The following is a 19,893-nucleotide window of genomic DNA, read 5'->3' as shown; positions in this document are numbered from 1 at the left end:
CCTCCTAATCCTTCCAATTTTTCAGAGATGCATAACAGTGCGAATAAAAAATGTGATGGCAAAGCATGTACAATACAAAATGTTTCTGCAAATTTAGATACAAATTAAGCCTAACAATTTTAAAGAGCAAAATAGGCTTCTAGCGGATAAAATGCCTAGAAATGAAAAGATGGCAATTTAAATGTTAGACTGAAACTAAATGGAGGGTCCCGGGGTTGGAATGTTGCACTGACCATCACTTAGGAGCCAGGAAAATCGTTTCATGCAGTCATTTTACATATAAATGTTTATTCTCAGGAACCTTACAAATATAACTACTGTCAATGAAGAAATAACAAGTTCCCAAACGTGGTTTATCGTAGAATAACCTGAGTTTTGAGTTCTTGTGCGTAAGAATATATCACGGAGGCCGTAGGCCTGAGTGATATATTGTTTCGCATAAGAACGAAAATCTCGGGTTATTCTACGATAAATCACACTTGGGAACTTATTATTTCGATTCTAACACGACATACTAGTATCAAAAATGTTAGAAAAAAGTGGTAACTACTTTTTACGACCGTACTGCGCACCTGGATCGGATGAGGTCATTGCACGCGAGTGGTATATTGCAGAATAACCCGATATATATTTTGCTCTACATATATATAGGTTATTTGCTGGTCGTGTTAGAATAACGAATATATATACTTATTCTATTATCAAAATTGTTCGAATTAAAGTTGCTTCCTTTATTAAAACAAACATATTTCACAGGTCCTGAATCGAGTACCTCTTCATACACATGCGGATTTGGTATGTGTAGATATTCAGTGTTAGGGGACTCGAAAAAAGAACAAAACTTACGATATAACATACATGTCAATATTACACATCAATTCACTTTAAAAAAGCGTGCATGTACCTCATGTGTGACTTCTAAAGCTTCCAAGGTAATCTTTATTGGCTTGAACTTTCAACTATATATTAAGGTAAGGTGACATCAGTACAGTAAAACTTGACATCATCGTTGTTTTCTCACTATGATATTTTAAATACAAGTTGCATGAGCAGTATAACAGCATTAAAATCGGATTCAAGATCTAGCCGTGTTTATTATGCATAACTTCCTTAATATATACAGTTTGAAAAATACTATTGTAAGTCCGCAATCCGTAGTCCAATGTGCGCGTGCGTCGAAGCAAATTGAAAATCTCTAATAGAATCGTTGATAACTTATGACTTGTTTCTTAAGAAATACCTTATATCATCAGCACTGCATTAAACACGTCTTGATTAGCACTGATTAGTACTAATTGACGAGTTTGTTATATGGTCAATTCCACCAGTTTTTTAATTCTTCAATATCAGACATAATTATGTTTTATAGATATTAGGATTAGGTGACCATGGGATGATGATTATTGGGAACAAGTGTGATTTAGTGTTTGGTAGACCACTAATGGCATTACGAAGTGAAAAGGTACGTAAACTAATAACATATTTGCTGGTTCAACATCGTTTGTATACGCCAGAAAAGATATATGTACGAACTGCTTTTCATATAACATCGATAGAAAAATTCTATATATAACTATGTTTTAAGGATTGATACTTAAGACCCGTCTTCCGTTTGAAAACAAAGATTTTGACGCAGAAGACTTTTAGTAGGATATAAGGCTACTCAGGCGCTATGTGGCGATTATCAAGCGTTTCAGACTGAATGAAGACCTAAGATGTCCCATCCGAACATGAGTTGAGGCACGGTTTGCCACCATGGTCGAACCATGGATCTTGCGTCAGTCAGTCGGATGGCTGCCTCTCATGAAAAAATTCTACGCCTCAAACGAGATTTAGAACGGCAAGTGATACTAAGTCAGCGACCTTAACCAACCGGCAATGGAGCCCCTTAACGACGGATAATTGTGTAGCGTGAGCGATAAGGAAAACATAGCGTACTTAACGTGCTTGTTGACCAAACTGTACCTCTAAATTTTGCTTTAATTAATTGTTTTCTATATACTATTCAGCTTGCTCAAAAACATGGAGCATACTTCTTCGAAGTCAGCGCCAAAACAAACGCCAATGTCCAAGAAGCATTTTACACGTTATGCAGAGATGCAGTTTTAAGGAAATATGGAAAGAAGGTAACACATTTATAAACAATAATCACGAGATCTTTTGCTCAGCAGAGAAGTCGTCTCGAAAACGGTGACAGTTTTCTCTTAATCTCGCGTCTTTTTGAAATTGGGTTGTTTGAACGTTGCCTCATTTATTTCTAGAAAGATTATCGATACTATTAGTTACACAGTGTGTTGTTTACCTGATTATATGGATTATTCACTGTCATTACAGACAGTAAAGATATTAAATGCTGAAGTGTAGCTGTACGATTTGTTTACAACTCGAATTTCCCGATGATGTCGTTTTTATTGAAGGCAGGGGAAGTAATCGTAAAGAAAAAATACTACCTACTGAAATGACTAAAATTACCAGAAAACAGTTCCTAAAAATATTTATGTTTGACCAGCGAAGAAAGTACATGTATCATAGACCCAGCTTTGTTTCCTGAAATCAGTTTATCGAAGAAATATGTTTAACTTGCATATTTGCTGTCTTTCTAAAATTCCCGCTTCCACCTAAATTTCGGATAACAACAGACGAAAATGGTTATATATACAAGGCTGTCCCAAATTGTCAACAAACGAATTAGCACTTTCAATACTATACTATAAAAGTTCAATGATGGATTAATGTAAAATGCTTGAAGAATTCTCATAACCATTTACTTTTTTCATCAAATTTTACTGAATTACATACCTGCATGTAAACACCATAAACGAACAACTTTCACTTTCAAAAGCATTTGTAACTAATTATTAAAGCACTTCCAAATTTAGCAAATAAAGCTTATCCGCCATGATATTATCCCATGAAGCATGTTTTTCACATTGTGTATATATGTAAATTTACTAAATACATGTAACTACATAAATTTATTTGCATCTTAAACATCCCTATTAAATTTACTAAAACAGGTGACCGGGCCATTAATATGACACTCGTCGCTGCCACTTTCTGGGTTTCAATCTGAAGTGAAACCGTCCCCTGAGAAATGTCCCTTTGCAGAAGTTTAAATGCTATTTACTCGTATATATACCTGAAAAATGAAACATAGGCGGATTGCGTGCATTGTAAATTCTATATCTAGACATTAAATAATTTGCCAAAGAATACTAAAACAGTTCCGGAAAATCAGTAAAATATAGAAAAAAAAATGTGTCTCACTGCAGTGATGATATAGAACATATGTTTCACTACAGTGAAAAATATATACAATGAAAATGAAAATGCATTAAAATGCATTATAGTTCATCATTACAATACATTATTTTACTGCTCATTTATGAAAACGCATCAGTTGAGCAGATGTATATCGCAAAACGGTTGTAACTTATATGAAATAAAGGAGTAACAGCCATTTTGCATTAAGCCGGCGATATGCACACGTTTATCCTCTGAAAACTGGTATAGGAAAACTCGCCTATCGTGCGGACTATGATCGGTCAGTTAATAAACTGTAAATATTAAGTTGATACGAAACTCATGTTAAATAATAGACGTACATGTACTTATATTGATTTGATCAGTTGAAATATCATCCTTAATGGTAAAAGATCATCACTTCAAAATGTACAGGTAATTCGCGGGATATGCTTCTGTGGTCCATATCAGCATATAGTGTCATTTTTCCGCCTAGTATAGCAAAATTCGACCCAGATATAAGAGTTATTGATGCTTGATTGTAAAAAGAAATGTCAGCGGATAATTTAAAGCTACGCCATTTGTGTCCAAGCTTGTGTCGAAGCTGTTTAGTTAAATGAAAGTGAAAGTAAATATTACCTGACGTCCACCTGCGCAATATTAGCGTTTCAGTAACGTGACCACGGTTTCGTTGCATTATGGTCAACCCCATATTGTTTTGTCTAAAGACAGATCTTCAAGACACGATGTTAAATGCTAGAAATATTTATAAAAACATCTTATACATTGTTATTTTTACATTGAAAATAGTACCGTAGGCATTTGATACCGTCTATAATGAAAAATTCACACTTCGTGAAAATTACTTTAACCGAAGTAAACGATACTTTCTGATTAGACTTTAACAATAAACACCATTTTAAGACAAACTTTGTATATTATTTGCATAGTTTGGGCAAAATTGAGATTTTTCTGGACAGTAGGCTAAATATTGTTTTACGAAGTCGGACAGTGTAGACATGTACATATGCCTATAGAAAGGGCAAGAAATATCAATGGATCTTCTAAACTGGCCGTTATAAACTAAAAACCAGTTAAACATGTTAAATTAATACCTCTTCCGACGAAAAATTAGTACATGTATTTATAAACATGTCAATGCATTACGACTTCGTATATGACCAGTAAATACTGAATGCTGGCGCGTAGAAAATTGTAAATTCTGTGTTTTTGATACTTTCAAAGGTAAAAGAAGTATTATACATTTTCTGAAAGCGTGTGGATTTACAACTGTTTTGCTGTACATGAGAGCAAATTATTTGAAATCGTGGTGCGATAGTATAGGAACCTGTAGCGCCAAGATTGTCACTTCGGAGTTATTTCGCTTCTTATTTTAACTGTTTACATATGGACAGATTTTAGATTTGACAAAACGTTTCTCTCAATCTCAGCATAGGATGGCCCCTATGCACTAGGTCAGGGTAGGGAGAGATGTTTTACGGCTGCCATACTGCACTTAAAGGATGTTCTTTTGACTGCTAGTGAAATATATGCTTAGAACACGACGTTTAACTATGCCTCTTTACGAGAGTCCACAAAATTACTTGTTGTTTTGTTGAATAAAATTATTCTGAAATTGTACATTACGATACTTTTCATTACTGAATTATCCCACGAAGCAGCCTGTCTGCAACGTTTACAAATAACTATACTGTACGCTTACTGAATATCTTTTCCGAAAAAAAAACTGAGTACCAATACTTTTGACTATTAAATGGCAAGCCATTCAAAATTGTATTTTAATATGACGTCAGAATTTTTATTGCTCAATAAGGCATTGTAAACATGTGTTAACAATATACCGGTCATTATCATAGCACATAGTATAAATCGGCGATTTATTAAGGTGTCATGAAATAACTTTAAATTTACTTTATCAACCTTAATATTTCCCTCGGTTTAACATTAAATCTGTTTTGTATGGTGGCATATTTTTGCCACGAGATGGCTAGGTAGCTATTGCGATATTTCAAAACATTATCTTGATAAAGCGAAGTTTTCTGAAAAGATTATCTCAGTAGTTGAAGGAGTCTGGAAATACTCTTATTGCGATAATTTACATTATTATCTCGATACATTTTGTGCAAATGCCACCAGCTGCCATTTATCAGCTAGATGGTTATCTCGATACTTGGAAAGTTTATCTCAATAACCTTAAGGTTTGTGCACTCAGTCAAAGACAAACACAAAAGGAAATTTATTTGTATGTTAAATTTGGATCGACCTCCGCTTTCAACAGTAATCTTAACAACTTTTCTTGGAGTCAGTACCTGTGCTGACTTGTTTCAAGTAACAGACAGCTTTGTTAGATACGAGCTGGGGGAAATAACTTGTGACACATTGAACTCGCCTAGCCGGGTCTCTCGATTTATAGTTCTGTACTGCATTGACAGAGCTAACGTTACGAGCATCTCAAAACAACGAACACTTTCTTGATAACGTATAAGTTGAGCTAGAACACAATACATTTGAAAGATTAAGAGATTAAAAAGACAGTGCTAGGAAGCCAAGACACTTGAAAGTCATTCTGAAAGATCAAAAAACTATAAGTATAAGAGGAAAGCTCTGAAAAAGATCAATGAATTAAAAATATTTCCAAAAATTCGTATTGCGGATATATATACTTTGGTTTTACAAGGATATCAGCCATTTTTTAACTCAAGATTTTCTGGAAATCGCGGTTGTATTATCTTTGTTAAGGTAGTTCTGCACGTTTGAGAACCGGAAACTTAGAATAAAGCCTGGATTCGGTGTACGGAAATGAAAATCAGTTTATGAATTAATCGAAAACTGTGAGTAAATTTATAACGATGGCACTGTTGCTATATTTCTAAAGTCAGAATATGATATTAAAACATATGGCACGTTAAAAAATCAAAATAATGTCTTAAAATTAGCGTGAAATGTCCGGTTCACTTTAATCGTGATCACATATCTCAAAAATAAGCACACGGACCTATATATTTTATTTCACCCAATTATAGGCCATATGTTGATTAACAACCGTGAAAAGTTTCATCAAAATCTACATTGTAGAAAAAATCTATTTTTGAAAATGTTATGAAAGTTTCCCATAGACTCCCATTAAGAAATATTGCATGAGGTCCAACTTTTTCAAATCAGTCTAGCAAAATATCAAGCACACGACCCTGTCTTTTTATTTGCTGAATGTTCTTGGTAGATCTATATTAATGAAGTTTTGAAAAATCAGAGTTTAACAAATTCTACATTGTAAAAAAAATTTCGATCCAAACGTACAGAACTATCTTAAAGACAGTTTAGAAGCCAACTTGCATGAATATTTAAATGAAACAGCATATAAGAAAGCAATATTTTGTGAAATAAAATTGTCAAAGTCTGAGAAATTATTAGTGAGACTTGTGTATCGCTCACCAAACTCAAATGAAGAAAACAACAAAATGCTAAACAGCATGATGAGCAAAATAAATGAACAAAATCATACTTACAAAACCATCATGGGAGATTATAATTATAGGACTATTGATTTGGAAAATTGGATTTCTAAAGCTGCAGAGATTCACAATAGTCATAAATTTAATAAATCCATACGTGAAAGCTATCTTTTGTAACACAAGATTAAGAGACAATCAGCAACAAAGCAGATTAATATTTTTTTCAGTTCATGAAAGTACGAAGAAGCATTTACCTAAGAAATTGCCAAACTATTATCCTTGATTTTCTCACATACACTGGAATAAGGTGAAATGCCAACAGACTGGAAAAAAAAACAGTTTGAAAAATTATCAGGGAAAAACTTGTTCATCACATTAATATCCACAACTTAATTTCGAATTTCAGTACGGATTCAGATCTCTTAGATCATGTGCTTTACAGCTACTAGAAGTTTTTGAAATATCGACAGAAGTAATTGATGAAGGAGAAAATTACTACTGTGTTTATTTTGGCTCTGCAAAGAATTTGACAACGTCCCACATACTCGTCTTTTATCAAAATTGAGATCGTATGGAATAAATGGAAATTTTTTATATTGGGTCGAGATCTTTTTGAGAAATTGACAGCAAAGAGTAATAGTAAATTCTAAAGCATCAGATTGGACCAATGTAACAAGTGGAATTCCGCAAGGAAGCGTTTAAGGGCCTACATTGTTTCTAATCTACATTAATGATCAGAAGTACAATGAAGCTATTTGTAGATGATATGAAATTATTTGATACAGCCGACTCTCGTAATGAAACAACTCAAATCTAAAAAGACAAACATTTGCTTTGCAAGTGTAGTGAAAAATTGCTTTTGCGTTTCAACAAAGACAAATGTTCAACCTTTAATTATGGCAAAATAATCCAGAAGCAACTTACTTTTTAACAGACAACTTAAGAAAACATGAAATAAAAAACAGCAAATGTAAAAGAGACTTGGGCGTTGAATTTGATACTGATTATAAATTTCGCAAACGTATAAGCAATGGTTTAAACAAAGGAAACAAAATATCTGGTCTAGTGAGAAGATCCTTTTTAGCTTATTAAATACAAAAACATGCAGGAGGTTATTTAAGACAATAACCTACCCGAATTTGGAATATTGTAATATAATTGCAACTAAGATTCAACAAAGATAGTGATGCCATCAAACTTGTACCAATGAGAGCAACAAGTTAAACTAGTTCATTGTGTTAGAGACTTACCATATATTAAAAGATTGAAAACACTTACCAAGTTTAGCTGACTGGAAATTTAGGGGAGACTTTCTTGAAACTTATGAACTGCTCAACGATAAAGAGGACATAGACTTTGAGAAGTTCTTTTTGTTTAATATTAAACTACTAGGGAAAATGGAAAGAAACTAAATAGTCCTGACGAGACCAAGTTGGACCTTGTTTTAGGGTAGATAGAAAACGTTTTTTCTATTTGCAGTGTCCTGATGGTGAAGAAGTTTAATCCGTTTGATGGCACCCCTGTCATCACCGGGGAATTTTTTTACGAAGGATTAAAGATGACGACCAAAATGGCGTCTTAAGCAAATGATGAGTTTATGCCACATTTAGATAACATATATTTAATCAAACACTATTGCCATCAGATAGTTCTATTCATAAGTAGATATTTTCCAGATGATGTGGACAACAAATGCACCAAATGTTTTCATAAAAATGAAGTCTACGTTACAATACGTTTCCAATTACTTTAATAAAGCTTTACAGCAGGTCTTCAGTCAGATATTAATTGCATTTTCAATGCTTGCGACAATTATATTATACTGAACAACAATTTTGAAAGAAAATATATGTCATAAGAGGTCGCCATTTATAAGAGAAAGTTACGTTATCATCATGTATTGTTAGATACAAAAGCAAAGACTTAGTATTCGTAGAATTATTTTAAAAAATTGGTTATTTGAATATACTAGTCACAAGTTAGCAAATACAGCGTTTTTATAGTTACAGACTTTGTACCACTTTTTTAGAATAACTCAATTATAATTTACATTACACTACGTTACCATTAAAAACGTGAATATCAATTGCATTAAAGCATATAAAGCAAAACAGATTGACAAAGTCCGTATGATAACCATAGCACTTTGCAATAAACTTCGTACAGACTTTCATAACAGTTTCGAAGTCCGACGTCGGATCATTTATATTAGACACATGAAACCACACCTTTAGGGCGTAGCTAAAGTGCTACAGTAGGTATGTTTTATATCTTACAGGACTATGCGCATCCGAATATAATGGACACAACTCTTAAATTTCTAATGAACAACATTATTAAAAAGATTTGATGTACCCACAAAACAATCAACAGAACTACCACTTTTGAATGCTACTTTTTCTGGTATATCACTACTTGTCTTTCCGTTCAGAATATATTGATTAATTAAAGAAATTCAATTAATTTGTATCAGTAATTGTTCACTGAATTGTCACTTTTTTCTCGCTCTTTTCATATATTTAATGGCATTTCATGATTTTCCCTTATCATAATCGTTACCCAAATTTTGTGAACCGAATATTCTTTTTTTTGTTCTTGAAATTAAATCCCTACAAAGATAGATAGTGGTACACTGGCGGTACATAGTATTTAAATCATATTGGATTTCCATAAATTGATCTTGAGATGCATATTCAGACTATTCCGGTGGATTGTAAGTGACACCACCCATAACATTTTTATCCGACTTTTCGAAACAAACAACTACATTTAAGAACAACTTCAGCACTAGTATTCAATCTGAAAACAAAACAGTATAGTTGCTACCCTATATGAAAATGTGTCTCTGTAAAATAAGATATTTTAATTTATTTGTTTGTTTGTTTGTTTTGGGTTTAACGCCGTTTTTCAACAGTATTTTGTCATGTAACGGCGGGCAGTTAACCTAACCAGTGTTCCAGTGGATTCTGCACCAGTACAAACCTTTTCTCCGTAAGTAAATGCCAACTTCTCCACATGAATCAGAGGTGGAGGACTAATGATTTCAGACACAATGTCGTTTATCAAATAGTCACGGAGAACATATACCCAGCCAAAGGATCGAACTCACGACCCCGCGATCCAAAGACCGACGCTCAACTTACTGAGCTAAGCGGGCGGGTTTTAATTTAATTTAATGATTAGGGTTATTGTTAAATTGTTATAGCAATATAGAATAGGTTAGGGTCTCAATGATAGCAGAAGATGTCATAATACACTTGCCGATGAAAATAATTAGTTATTACATTTTTTTTTTAAATTTTACATATGGAAAACATTTATAATTACTTCTTGTGTATTTACCATTTTGTTCTTTCTCTTTAACTGAGTTAAATTCTTTGCAGATTATTCTGATTTTTAGAAAGTCATATTTGTTTATTTAGTTTTATCTTGAATATATGTTTTGTTATTTTTGTGAATTTTGACACGGCATTGCAATAGTTCGTCATATTGTTTACAAAGCAGAATAAGCTTAACACAAAAATCTAATCAACAAATTGTTGTGACGTTTAGTGTACAAAAGACTGGTTGAATCCACTTTGTAACATTTTGATAAATTCTCAATTTAATGAGTAAAGATTAAAAAAAAATCTACCACTTACACTTTCTCAGTGTTTTTGACAATCATACCCCTTGAGGTTAATGGCAACATCACTGGCGTACTTAATCCATGTATTCTTTTACCTGCCCCAATAAGACAATTTGCTTTAGTCAAAAATGAAGTATTATTGCGGTTGTAAGAGTGCACCTAACGTAAAATCAAAGCATTTTTCTGCGCACTTTTCGATCCCGCCTCTACTGCTACCCATTGTTTCCTAATTTAGAAATGTCCGTTATTTAAACTGTGGAACATTCACCGCTCTTCATGGAGTCACACACCAGAGTATCACTGAAGGGTCCGTGTACACAGCTACATATCCTCTCCTGCAGACTCTCTCTAAATTGTCTGTATGTATCCGCAACATTTTCAAATGTTGGGTTCTGCTTAACTGGAAAGCATACATTTCCTGTGATATGTATGAACAGGCTCAGTCAAACCGAGCCCGCAAAATTTTCTTTCATTTATGTCGTGTATGGCGGCTTGTTGGATTCCATTGTTCCATCTTATTTTCATATACCAGATCAGTTAAGGTGTCAAGGAGAACAACCACTACCGTCAACATCACTATCATCTTACCACATTTGACGTAATCGGAAATACTTCTAATTATCCGCTGACAGAAAAAGGTTCTAATTGTTTTCTGTTTTGTTCATTTCAGAAAGACAAGACTGCGCGTATTTTCCAACGACTTCTTCAGCCGGTAAATCTATTTCGTTTTGTATTTGCGTTATCTTAATCATTTTTATGTAATACATTATTTTTAGAGCACTTTCAATCTTAATGGTTTTGTAATCGATATGTTGTATAGGAGATGTACAATGCTCTATGGACTCAAAAGAAAAGAAACACTCAACAACACGTAGCACACCTAGAGTCACGGTACTGTACAAAATGACGTGCAGCCGTGTTGATGCTACTCTAGATCCTCTTTTACTTGAGTATGGATTTACATAAATTTACGACCAAAATATAAAAAATATCTTGCAGCAGGTCTGCTTATCAGCACGCTTTGCTTCGTTTCATCAAATTTAAAACCATGCACATAAATAGTATTTAAGATGTCACTATTTAAGCTGCACTGTACAGTACGACCTAAATCGACCGAGTATACACCACGAGATTGAAGCAATCTCTGAAGAAGGCACCGGTGATTAGTGAAACATGTATGCGACAAAAGTGGTTCAAAGCTAAATAAATTGACGGATCTTTTAAGCTGAATTTGAAATGTTAACATGTATTACGGTAGTTGAGTTTCGTAGTGAACATGGTAAATAATCCGTAACAACCAAATTTCAAACGAAGACAAACACTCGGTTAAATGAACTGAATTTGCAGTTTTCTATATCAATAAAAGTATCCAAACGTCTGATAAAAAGCATAATAATTTCAGCTGACAAAATGATATAGCCTACTATAGTTTACATTTGTTTGCAACAACAACTTTATAAAAACGATACTTTTCTAATAAGTAAATTTTCAAAAACGACGATTTATCATAAATTGCTTGGAACAAAATAAATCAGTTTTTATCTGTGTAGTAGCTATTTTACACTGGTGAACAATTTTTGCTTTTGACCAGAATTGTAAAAGATATGTTAAAGAACATCGTGCGATTTTTATGGTATTTGGTCGTCATTTTCAACCGTGAATATTTCAAAGAGTAGGCGCACAAAGGCAAAAAAGTGAATTAAATCTTGTAGTTTGTTATGTCTTCAGTACACATTCAATGAATAACTCTTTGAGTTTCGATTATTAATCCCCCGCTGTGGTGGAGGGATTATAGGAATGGTCTGCGTCCGTCCATCCTTCCGTCCATCCTTCCGTCGGTCCGTCCGTCCGTAACAAAATTGTGTCCGGTCCATATCTCCTAAACCCCTTAAAGGATTTTCATGAAACTTGGGTAAAATGATCACCTCATCAAGACGATGTGCAGAACCTATGAGTCAGCCTTATCGGTTCAAGGTCAAGGTCACAACTCAAGGTCAAAGGTTTGTTTGTTTGTTTGTTTTGGGTTTAACGCCGTTTTTCAACAGTATTTCGGTCATGTAACGGCGGGCAGTTAACCTAACCAGTGTTCCTGGATTCTGTACCAGTACAAACCTGTTCTCCGCAAGTAACTGCCAACTTCCCCACATGAATCAGAGGTGGAGGACTAATGATTTCAGGCACAATGTCGTTTATCAAATAGTCACGGAGAACATACGCCCCGCCCGAGGATCGAACTCACGACCCCGCGATCCGTAGACCGACGCTCTACCTACTGAGCTAAGCGGGCGGGCTTTCAAAGGTTTGAGCCTGCCATTTTGTGTCCGCTCTATATCTCATAAACCCCTTGAAGGAATTTTATAAAACTTGGGTCAAATGATCACCTCATCAAGACGATGTGCAGAACCCATGAGTCAGCCATGCCGGCTCAAGGTCAAGGTCACAACTTAGGGTCAAAGGTTTTGAGCCTTCCATTTTGTGTCCGCTCTATATCTTCTAAACTCCTTGAAGGATTTTCATGAAACTTTGGGTCAAATGATCACCTCATCAAGACGATGTGCAGAACCCATGGATCAGCCTTGTCAGCTCAAGGTCAAGGTCACAACTCAAGGTCAAAGGTTTGAGCCTTCCATTTTGTGTCCGCTCTATATCTCCTAAACTCCTTGAAGGAATTTTATCAAACTTGGGTCAAATGATCACCTCATCAAGACGATGTGCAGAACCCATGAATCAGTCATGCCGGCTCAAGGTCAAGGTCACAACTTAGGGTCAAAGGTTTGAGCCTTCCATTTTGTGTCCGCTCTATATCTCCTAAACTCCTTGAAGGATTTTCATCAAACTTGGGTCAAACGATCACCTCATCAAGGTGATATGCAGAACTTATGAGTCAGCCATGTCGGCTCAAGGTCAAGGACACAACTGAAGGTCAAAGGTTTGAGCCTTCCATTTCGTGTCCGCTCTATATCTCCTAAACCCCTTGAAGGAATTTTATAAAACTTGGGTAAAATGATTACTCAATCAAAACGATGTGCAGAAATTATGAGTCAACCATGCCAGCTCAAGGTCAAGGTCACAACTAAGGGTCGAAGGTTTGAGCCTTCCATTTTGTGTTCACTCTGTATCTCCTAAACCCCTTGAAGGATTTTCATCAAACTTGGGTCAAATGATCACCTCATCAAGACGTTGCTCAGAATTCATGAGTCAGCCATGTCAGTTCAAGGTCAAGGTCACAGCTAAAATCAAAGGTTTACCCTTTCACAATCCATAGCAGTGGCGGGGGATTTAGCTGTCTTTCAGACTGCCTTGTTAAAAAAGTAACAAGATTAAATTAGCAAGGGTTGATTTTTTTTTAAATACTTTTGAGTACTTTTTCACTTAGTAATGATCTAGGATTAAGTAATTACAGTTTTGATACACATTTAATACAACAAATGTATATAGTTTAGCAGAAAATATGTTTTATTCAATAGTTTAAGATAATTTTCAATAAAAAGTGCACAGAAAAAAAAAAACATCAAATCGTAATAAAACTTATAGTCCACCCTGTATCATTGAAATCACCCATGCGTTTTCATATCAACATTGACCACTCAATTGTGTAAAAATCAGGACATATATAAACAGACGGTATGTTTCTACATGTAGTGGTCAATATCAACACTGATTTATATATCAATCTAAGTACAATACTTGCGTTATTGTATTGTAAAATATGGAGAGATGTATTTCTCAGGTAGCTTTTATGAAGTGACAAACCACTGAAATACATAAATCAATATATTAGGCTTCTGTTTATAATGTTTGAAACATTCAATCAATGTACGTAAACTTAAGTATGGTTTTCTCTACAATGGTCATTTTCAAAAAGTATTAGTGATTCCTGATCAGCATTTTAAGTAATGTACGCTTCAATTTCAACAGAATTTTATATGAGATATATTACAGTACCTAACTAAGCAAACACTAAAAGAAATCAACATGTTTGCATTGATTTGTATCTGCAATGGCCTTTGATTTAAATGACCACAGAGTGTCCTTACATCACACACATTTAGTAAAATGCATCTCAGTTTATTGAGGAAATCGTGTACTTTATTGTATGGTTGAATATAGAACATGCAGAGTAATGTTCAGAAATCTGTTTAGTATCATATACTTGACCTCAGTCCTGTACTTTTAACTTTATCAAAGCTGAATATAGAACATGCAGAGTAATGTTCAGAAATCTGTTTAGTATCAGTTACTTGACCTCAGTCCTGTATTTTTAACTTTATCAAAGCTGAATATAGAACATGCAGAGTAATGTTCAGAAATCTGTTTAGTATCAGTTACTTGACCTCAGTCCTGTACTTTTAACTTTATCAAGGCTGAGAAGTCCTTCAATTGTACCTACCTACCAGATATCTGATAGGATGGTAAAAAAATGAGGTAAATATGACTAAAAGTATGATAATTAGAAGGGTGGAGAGGCAACATATTAATTCTTTGAAGTGTCCAGGAACCATGATAATGTTATTTACTGATTAATATCGCCCCATTCAAATGTTTTGATGTTTTTTGTTATAGACACACATGATACAAAAATGGATATGTGTCAATAATCATGGTACACACTGTATGTACATTTTTTGGAAATAAAAGTGCTTCCCCCCTCCCCACCCCCTGCCCCTCCAATGCATCAGAAAAATATTAACACATAATGTTGATTATTGATATATACACATATACCATGAGTGGCTTCTTGATGCACGCGGGGTGTGTGGGGGAGAGTCATGCCATTTGAAAATGAAATTCTTTATGAATATAAGGGGAAAGTACTCGGACAAAACGTTTCAAAGTCATTTTTTACATTTTTTTTGTGAAGACATTGTGTGGTCGTTTCTTTTCATTATCAGGGTCATGTATTTCTTTCCATAGAAGTGTAGTAGAAATTTTATTTTAAAGGTTACTTAAGTAGAATTCTAATTGAAATCACACAATGTCCTTTATTATAATATGACAGTGCAATGGATCTGATTAATTTCAAGCTAGCAGTAGAATGTTACGAAACTCAAAATGCTAGTTATATATAATGTGCATTTAAATATTAAAACATTTTAAATTATATACGAGTTATATAACTGTTACATAAAAACTGGTTCTAGAACTGCTTGCAAAACTAGAAACAGAACACAAGCAATAATTTTGATCCTAAAAATAAAATTGTTTCATTTCAGTTCTTTGGCACAAAGGCACATACAGCCACATCAGGTAAATCCCTTTTTGTGTGAAAACCAAATAAGAATGGTTGTGAAAAGTGCATTATTTGCGAAGTATCTTCAGTAAATGAAATATTAGTTGTTATATAAACAAATGAATATTCTATATATGATTTACAATTGATTAAAAAATGTGAATAATTTTGACAAACAATTCGTTATACTTATTGCAGTTATGCATTGCAAATTACATTTCCTCCAAAAAATTGATAATCTAAAACACTATCAGATAGTTTCTTCATATTTCACAGTTCCAGAGGAGTTCCAGCAAGATCCGTACGCGTTAGGTATGTTTGAGAGAGCTTTAAGAGACGGAAAAGAGAAAGATCGGTCAATTAGAATTAACGTCGTTGGCAACTACAGACAAGGTAAAACATCTCTGATAAGACGGCTTATAGGAAAGAAAGTCATTGATGTTTCAAGCACAGATGGTATAGATGTCATTAATTACAAATGTCATCATACAGCGGATGGAAAATTTTCTTTAAAAAAAGCTGAGAAAGGAAAAGCTAAATCTGACATCGTAGAACGGCTGGTTTCTGTTGCTTTGGCAAATGAACATCAGAACGATGTACCAAGTATTACAAATACAGACATTTATCAGGGAGAATCTGAATTCCGTACGTTAACAACTACATCTGAGACAACAAAGGCACACATTTCTCAAAAGGCTGGAAAACGCAAGGAAGAACAAATAACTACAGACCTATATCGCCATCAACAGGAAAAGATGGACTCATCTAACATGGATAAATCTCCCTCTGGGGATGGAAAACAACTTTCAAGGTTTGAAAATACCAACAGAATTCCAGTGTTGTCTGTTAAAGAGAAGGAAACATTTGCAAAAGAACTCACTAAAAGGAAATCAAAGACATCAAACATAGAGACCGAAACGCTGTTCGACATATGGGATTTCGGCGGACAACAAATATTCTACGCCACCCATACGCTTTTTCACAGTAAAAATGCGATTTATCTACTGGTATTTGATCTGTCCCTGGATTTAAAGAGCGTAATTGTTGATGGAGATTTTCAAGAAGAATCTGATGATAGAGATATGGAGTATTTTCTTCGTTTTTGGATGAATTCAATTCATTCCTTTGTTGGCTCAGAGGATGGTTCGGTTCCCACAGTTATTCTTGTAGGTACTCACAAAGACAAAGTAAAGGGAAATTTAAAAATCAAAGGCAAATCCATTGAAAAATACTTCAATGAAATAAGAGCACTGTTTGATGGAACTAAATTGTTAAATCATATACATTCTGAAAACTTCGCAGTTGACAACCTTATTGCGAATGATGAAGCAGTGTTGGCATTACGCGAAACCATTATATCACTGGGAGATGCAGAGTCAAAAACAATAGAAATACCAGCAAAATGGATTCAGCTGGAAAAGTCTCTACGCACTAGAGCACATTTCAAACTAATCCCATTTGAAACTGTCCTTGCCATCGATGAAGAAAACTACGTTCCTATCGGCGATCCAGAACAAATCAAGTTGTTTCTGCGATATCACCATAGTAAAGGAATGCTCATCTATTTCGACGAGGAACCACTATCAGAGCATATTGTTCTTGATCCACAGTATCTAATAGACGCTTTCAAGTGTATAATCACAGCTGAGCGTTTTTGTACTAATGATCCAGATATAAGACCTCTTTGGAAGATATTACATACAGAAGGTAGGCTAAAAAAAGCTTTAATTGACAAGCAGTGGAGAAAAGATGCTGACAAGATGTTCATTAAACACAAAGAAATATTGATTTCCTTTCTCACTAAACACCACATCATTTCTGAAGCCACACGATTTGACGACAGTACACAACAATCGTTACGGCTTGGTTGGTTTGTTGTTCCAAGCTTGTTGAAAGCCCGACTACCACAGGAAATGCAACTATTCTTGATAGACAAGAAGCAAACCAGTGTCCGTTTTGTGCTGGTATTTGAAAATTCAACCATAGTTTCAACGGTATACCATCGTCTAATGGCAGCTCTTATTGGGAAATGGCCGATTGCACAATTTGGCACAAAAGTCCTCATTTCCAAAGATAAGTGTGTTGTCCGACTGAATACGGATCATGCTGGACTAGCAGAGATGGGGTTTGATACAATTGAACTGACAGGCGTTAGTCTTCGTCCTTCTGCGATTGTTTGTCCTAAGCAAGCAGATATTTTCAGACGATTTTCGGAAGCGGTTGTCATTCATGAGTTTTCAAAGTTGGAAAGAAAGAACAGCGGACAAACCAAACCTTATAAAACGAAGTACAGATGTAATGATGAGAGACACAATGGAAGCGGAAGCATCAAAACTATAGACGTTGACAAACCACACGACAAAACCAAAATTCCATGCCCAGATTTATTCTCCCATGAAATAGATCTTAGGAAAGCCAGGTCGGAATGGTTTCAAGATCGTAGTGAAAACATAGTTGTCCTAAATGCGGAATTAAATGACAAGATTTTGAGTAAAATATCACGCAGTATAGGAAATAACTGGCAAACTCTTGGATTAGAGCTTGGCGTGGCAGAGGTACAGATAGAGCAAATTACTGAGAACCATCCAAACAATACTGCAATGCGGATATACCATATGCTGAAATCCTGGTGCCTCCAATCGACAGATTCAGTAAATATGAATGTACTGGTACGGAAAATGCAAGAATGCTCGAATGTGAGTATTCAGTGGGATGCAGTTAGAAACATTTGTGATGAAATAGACAGTAAATATTTGTCATACAAATTTTAGGTTAAGACTAGGCTAAATGTTTTTCTAGTACAACATTTGTTTTACCAGCAGCAGTGTCATTTGTGTTATGCCAAAGGTCATAAACTTTATAGACAGCAATTTCAACAAATAAAGTGGACAATTTCATGTGTATGTATGAAGGAAACGGAAGACGGTACACAAATAGTGAAACTGGCATATAGAAAAGCTAGCTGTAAAATATTTTATAAATAATTCGTTTGCACAGGTAGCCTAGCACCGTATGCCATGTGTAATATATTTTCCAGTAAAAACATCTTAGAATTTCGGAGAATAAATCAGCCGAAGTCAATTCTAACGACCACATGATTAACTTAAATGGGCATTCACATACAGCGGACAAAAAATTAAGCATACCACAACAACTGGAAAATCATATAAGATAATCATGTGGAGGCCCTTGAATGAGGAAAGCAAAGAAATGACAAGAGTGAATTAATGAACTAATCATGGCTTGGATACATACTTGGCATACTGGTAAGCATTACAGATTGACATTAGAGAGTTAATGAAAGAAAAGAACCATATTTTGTATAATAATTGTTCAATGACATTTAATGAAAAATGTACTATTAAAGCAATGCAACAATTATTTAAATAAAGCTAACTGAAAACCAAATATCATGCATATTGCCACGTGTACATTTGTGTTTATCAATTACAAAAACAAATTGCATGCGAACCTTACACTTCAATGTACGTTTGAATATGTCTTAGTTTATTTATGATTTTGCATAAGATAAATTAAACGATCGTTTAAAATTATGTAATATGCGTATGTAAGAAAGAGTTGTCAAGGGTTTTCAGAAATATGAAAACCAAGGACAAAGATTTAACTTTCACGTGGAGGTGTCAATGTGTGTGTTTGTGGGTGTGTGTGTGTGTGTGTGTGTGTGTGTGTGTGTGTGAGTTTGTAAACGCTGCCAACTGGGTAATTTCGTATGAATACACACCAACGTACTGGGGATACGCCTCGAACCGGGGAATTCCCCACTTCATTTTAACAATACCACGTTATTCCTGACCTTCAAATTAGTCATACCTCGAAATTTGAGCTGATTCTGAGCGATAGAAATTTATTCCCCGGTACGCCGGTTCTGGTCATACACATATCTCACACACAATCAGAATTTTACAACGGTGTGTATCTTTCGCCATTTACTGCAGTTCCCCAGTTTACCTGTATACAACTCGTAGTACATACACACAAAGGTTTAAATTATTTTCACTAATTTAACATAATGCTTTCGTCATTATAAGCTTATGAGTGAAAATATTATGTTGATTAATTCATCAATTACCAATTAAACACAAGACAGTATTATATATTTATGTTACCGCATATCTTTTCCGGCTTTTTGTGTTATGCGCTTTTACTTCTAAGTTAATGACTTGATTTGACAATACTTATGTTAAACTGAGAATGTTATAATACACAGGAACACTACTCAAAATATAAATTCTATACATATTCGTCGCATTTAACAAACTTTCAACTTCAGGCGCGGTGCTGAAATATACTAATTCCTT

The 19,893-nt window shown here is 34.6% G+C and overlaps 1 protein-coding gene across 1 annotated transcript; it reads left to right on the top strand.

Annotated features, from left to right (window-relative positions):
- Positions 1-1,373: 1,373 nt before the first annotated feature.
- LOC123534863 (uncharacterized) lies at positions 1,374-19,656 on the top strand. Its single transcript, XM_045317313.2, has 5 exons — positions 1,374-1,462; positions 2,010-2,126; positions 11,015-11,056; positions 15,558-15,591; positions 15,851-19,656. Exons 1-5 carry the CDS (start codon positions 1,394-1,396, stop codon positions 18,343-18,345), a joined length of 2,757 nt encoding a protein of 918 aa, XP_045173248.2. The 5' UTR covers positions 1,374-1,393; the 3' UTR covers positions 18,346-19,656.
- Positions 19,657-19,893: the final 237 nt, after the last annotated feature.

The sequence above is a fragment of the Mercenaria mercenaria genome, chromosome 12, assembly GCF_021730395.1.
Source record: "Mercenaria mercenaria strain notata chromosome 12, MADL_Memer_1, whole genome shotgun sequence".
Lineage (NCBI taxonomy): Eukaryota > Metazoa > Mollusca > Bivalvia > Venerida > Veneridae > Mercenaria > Mercenaria mercenaria.
The sequence above is the reverse complement of the archived record's forward strand: the minus strand, read 5'-3'. Positions and strand labels throughout refer to the sequence as shown.

What these genes read in the sequence shown, in the direction of transcription:
- LOC123534863 (XM_045317313.2), top strand. Translation starts at nt 1,394, where the DNA reads ATGATGATTATTGGGAACAAGTGTGATTTAGTGTTTGGTAGACCACTA. An exon ending in TAAGGAAATATGGAAAGAAG is followed by an intron (nt 2,127 to 11,014) that starts GTAACACATTTA and finishes TGTTCATTTCAG; the next exon opens with AAAGACAAGACTGCGCGTAT. An exon ending in GGCACATACAGCCACATCAG is followed by an intron (nt 15,592 to 15,850) that starts GTAAATCCCTTT and finishes CATATTTCACAG; the next exon opens with TTCCAGAGGAGTTCCAGCAA.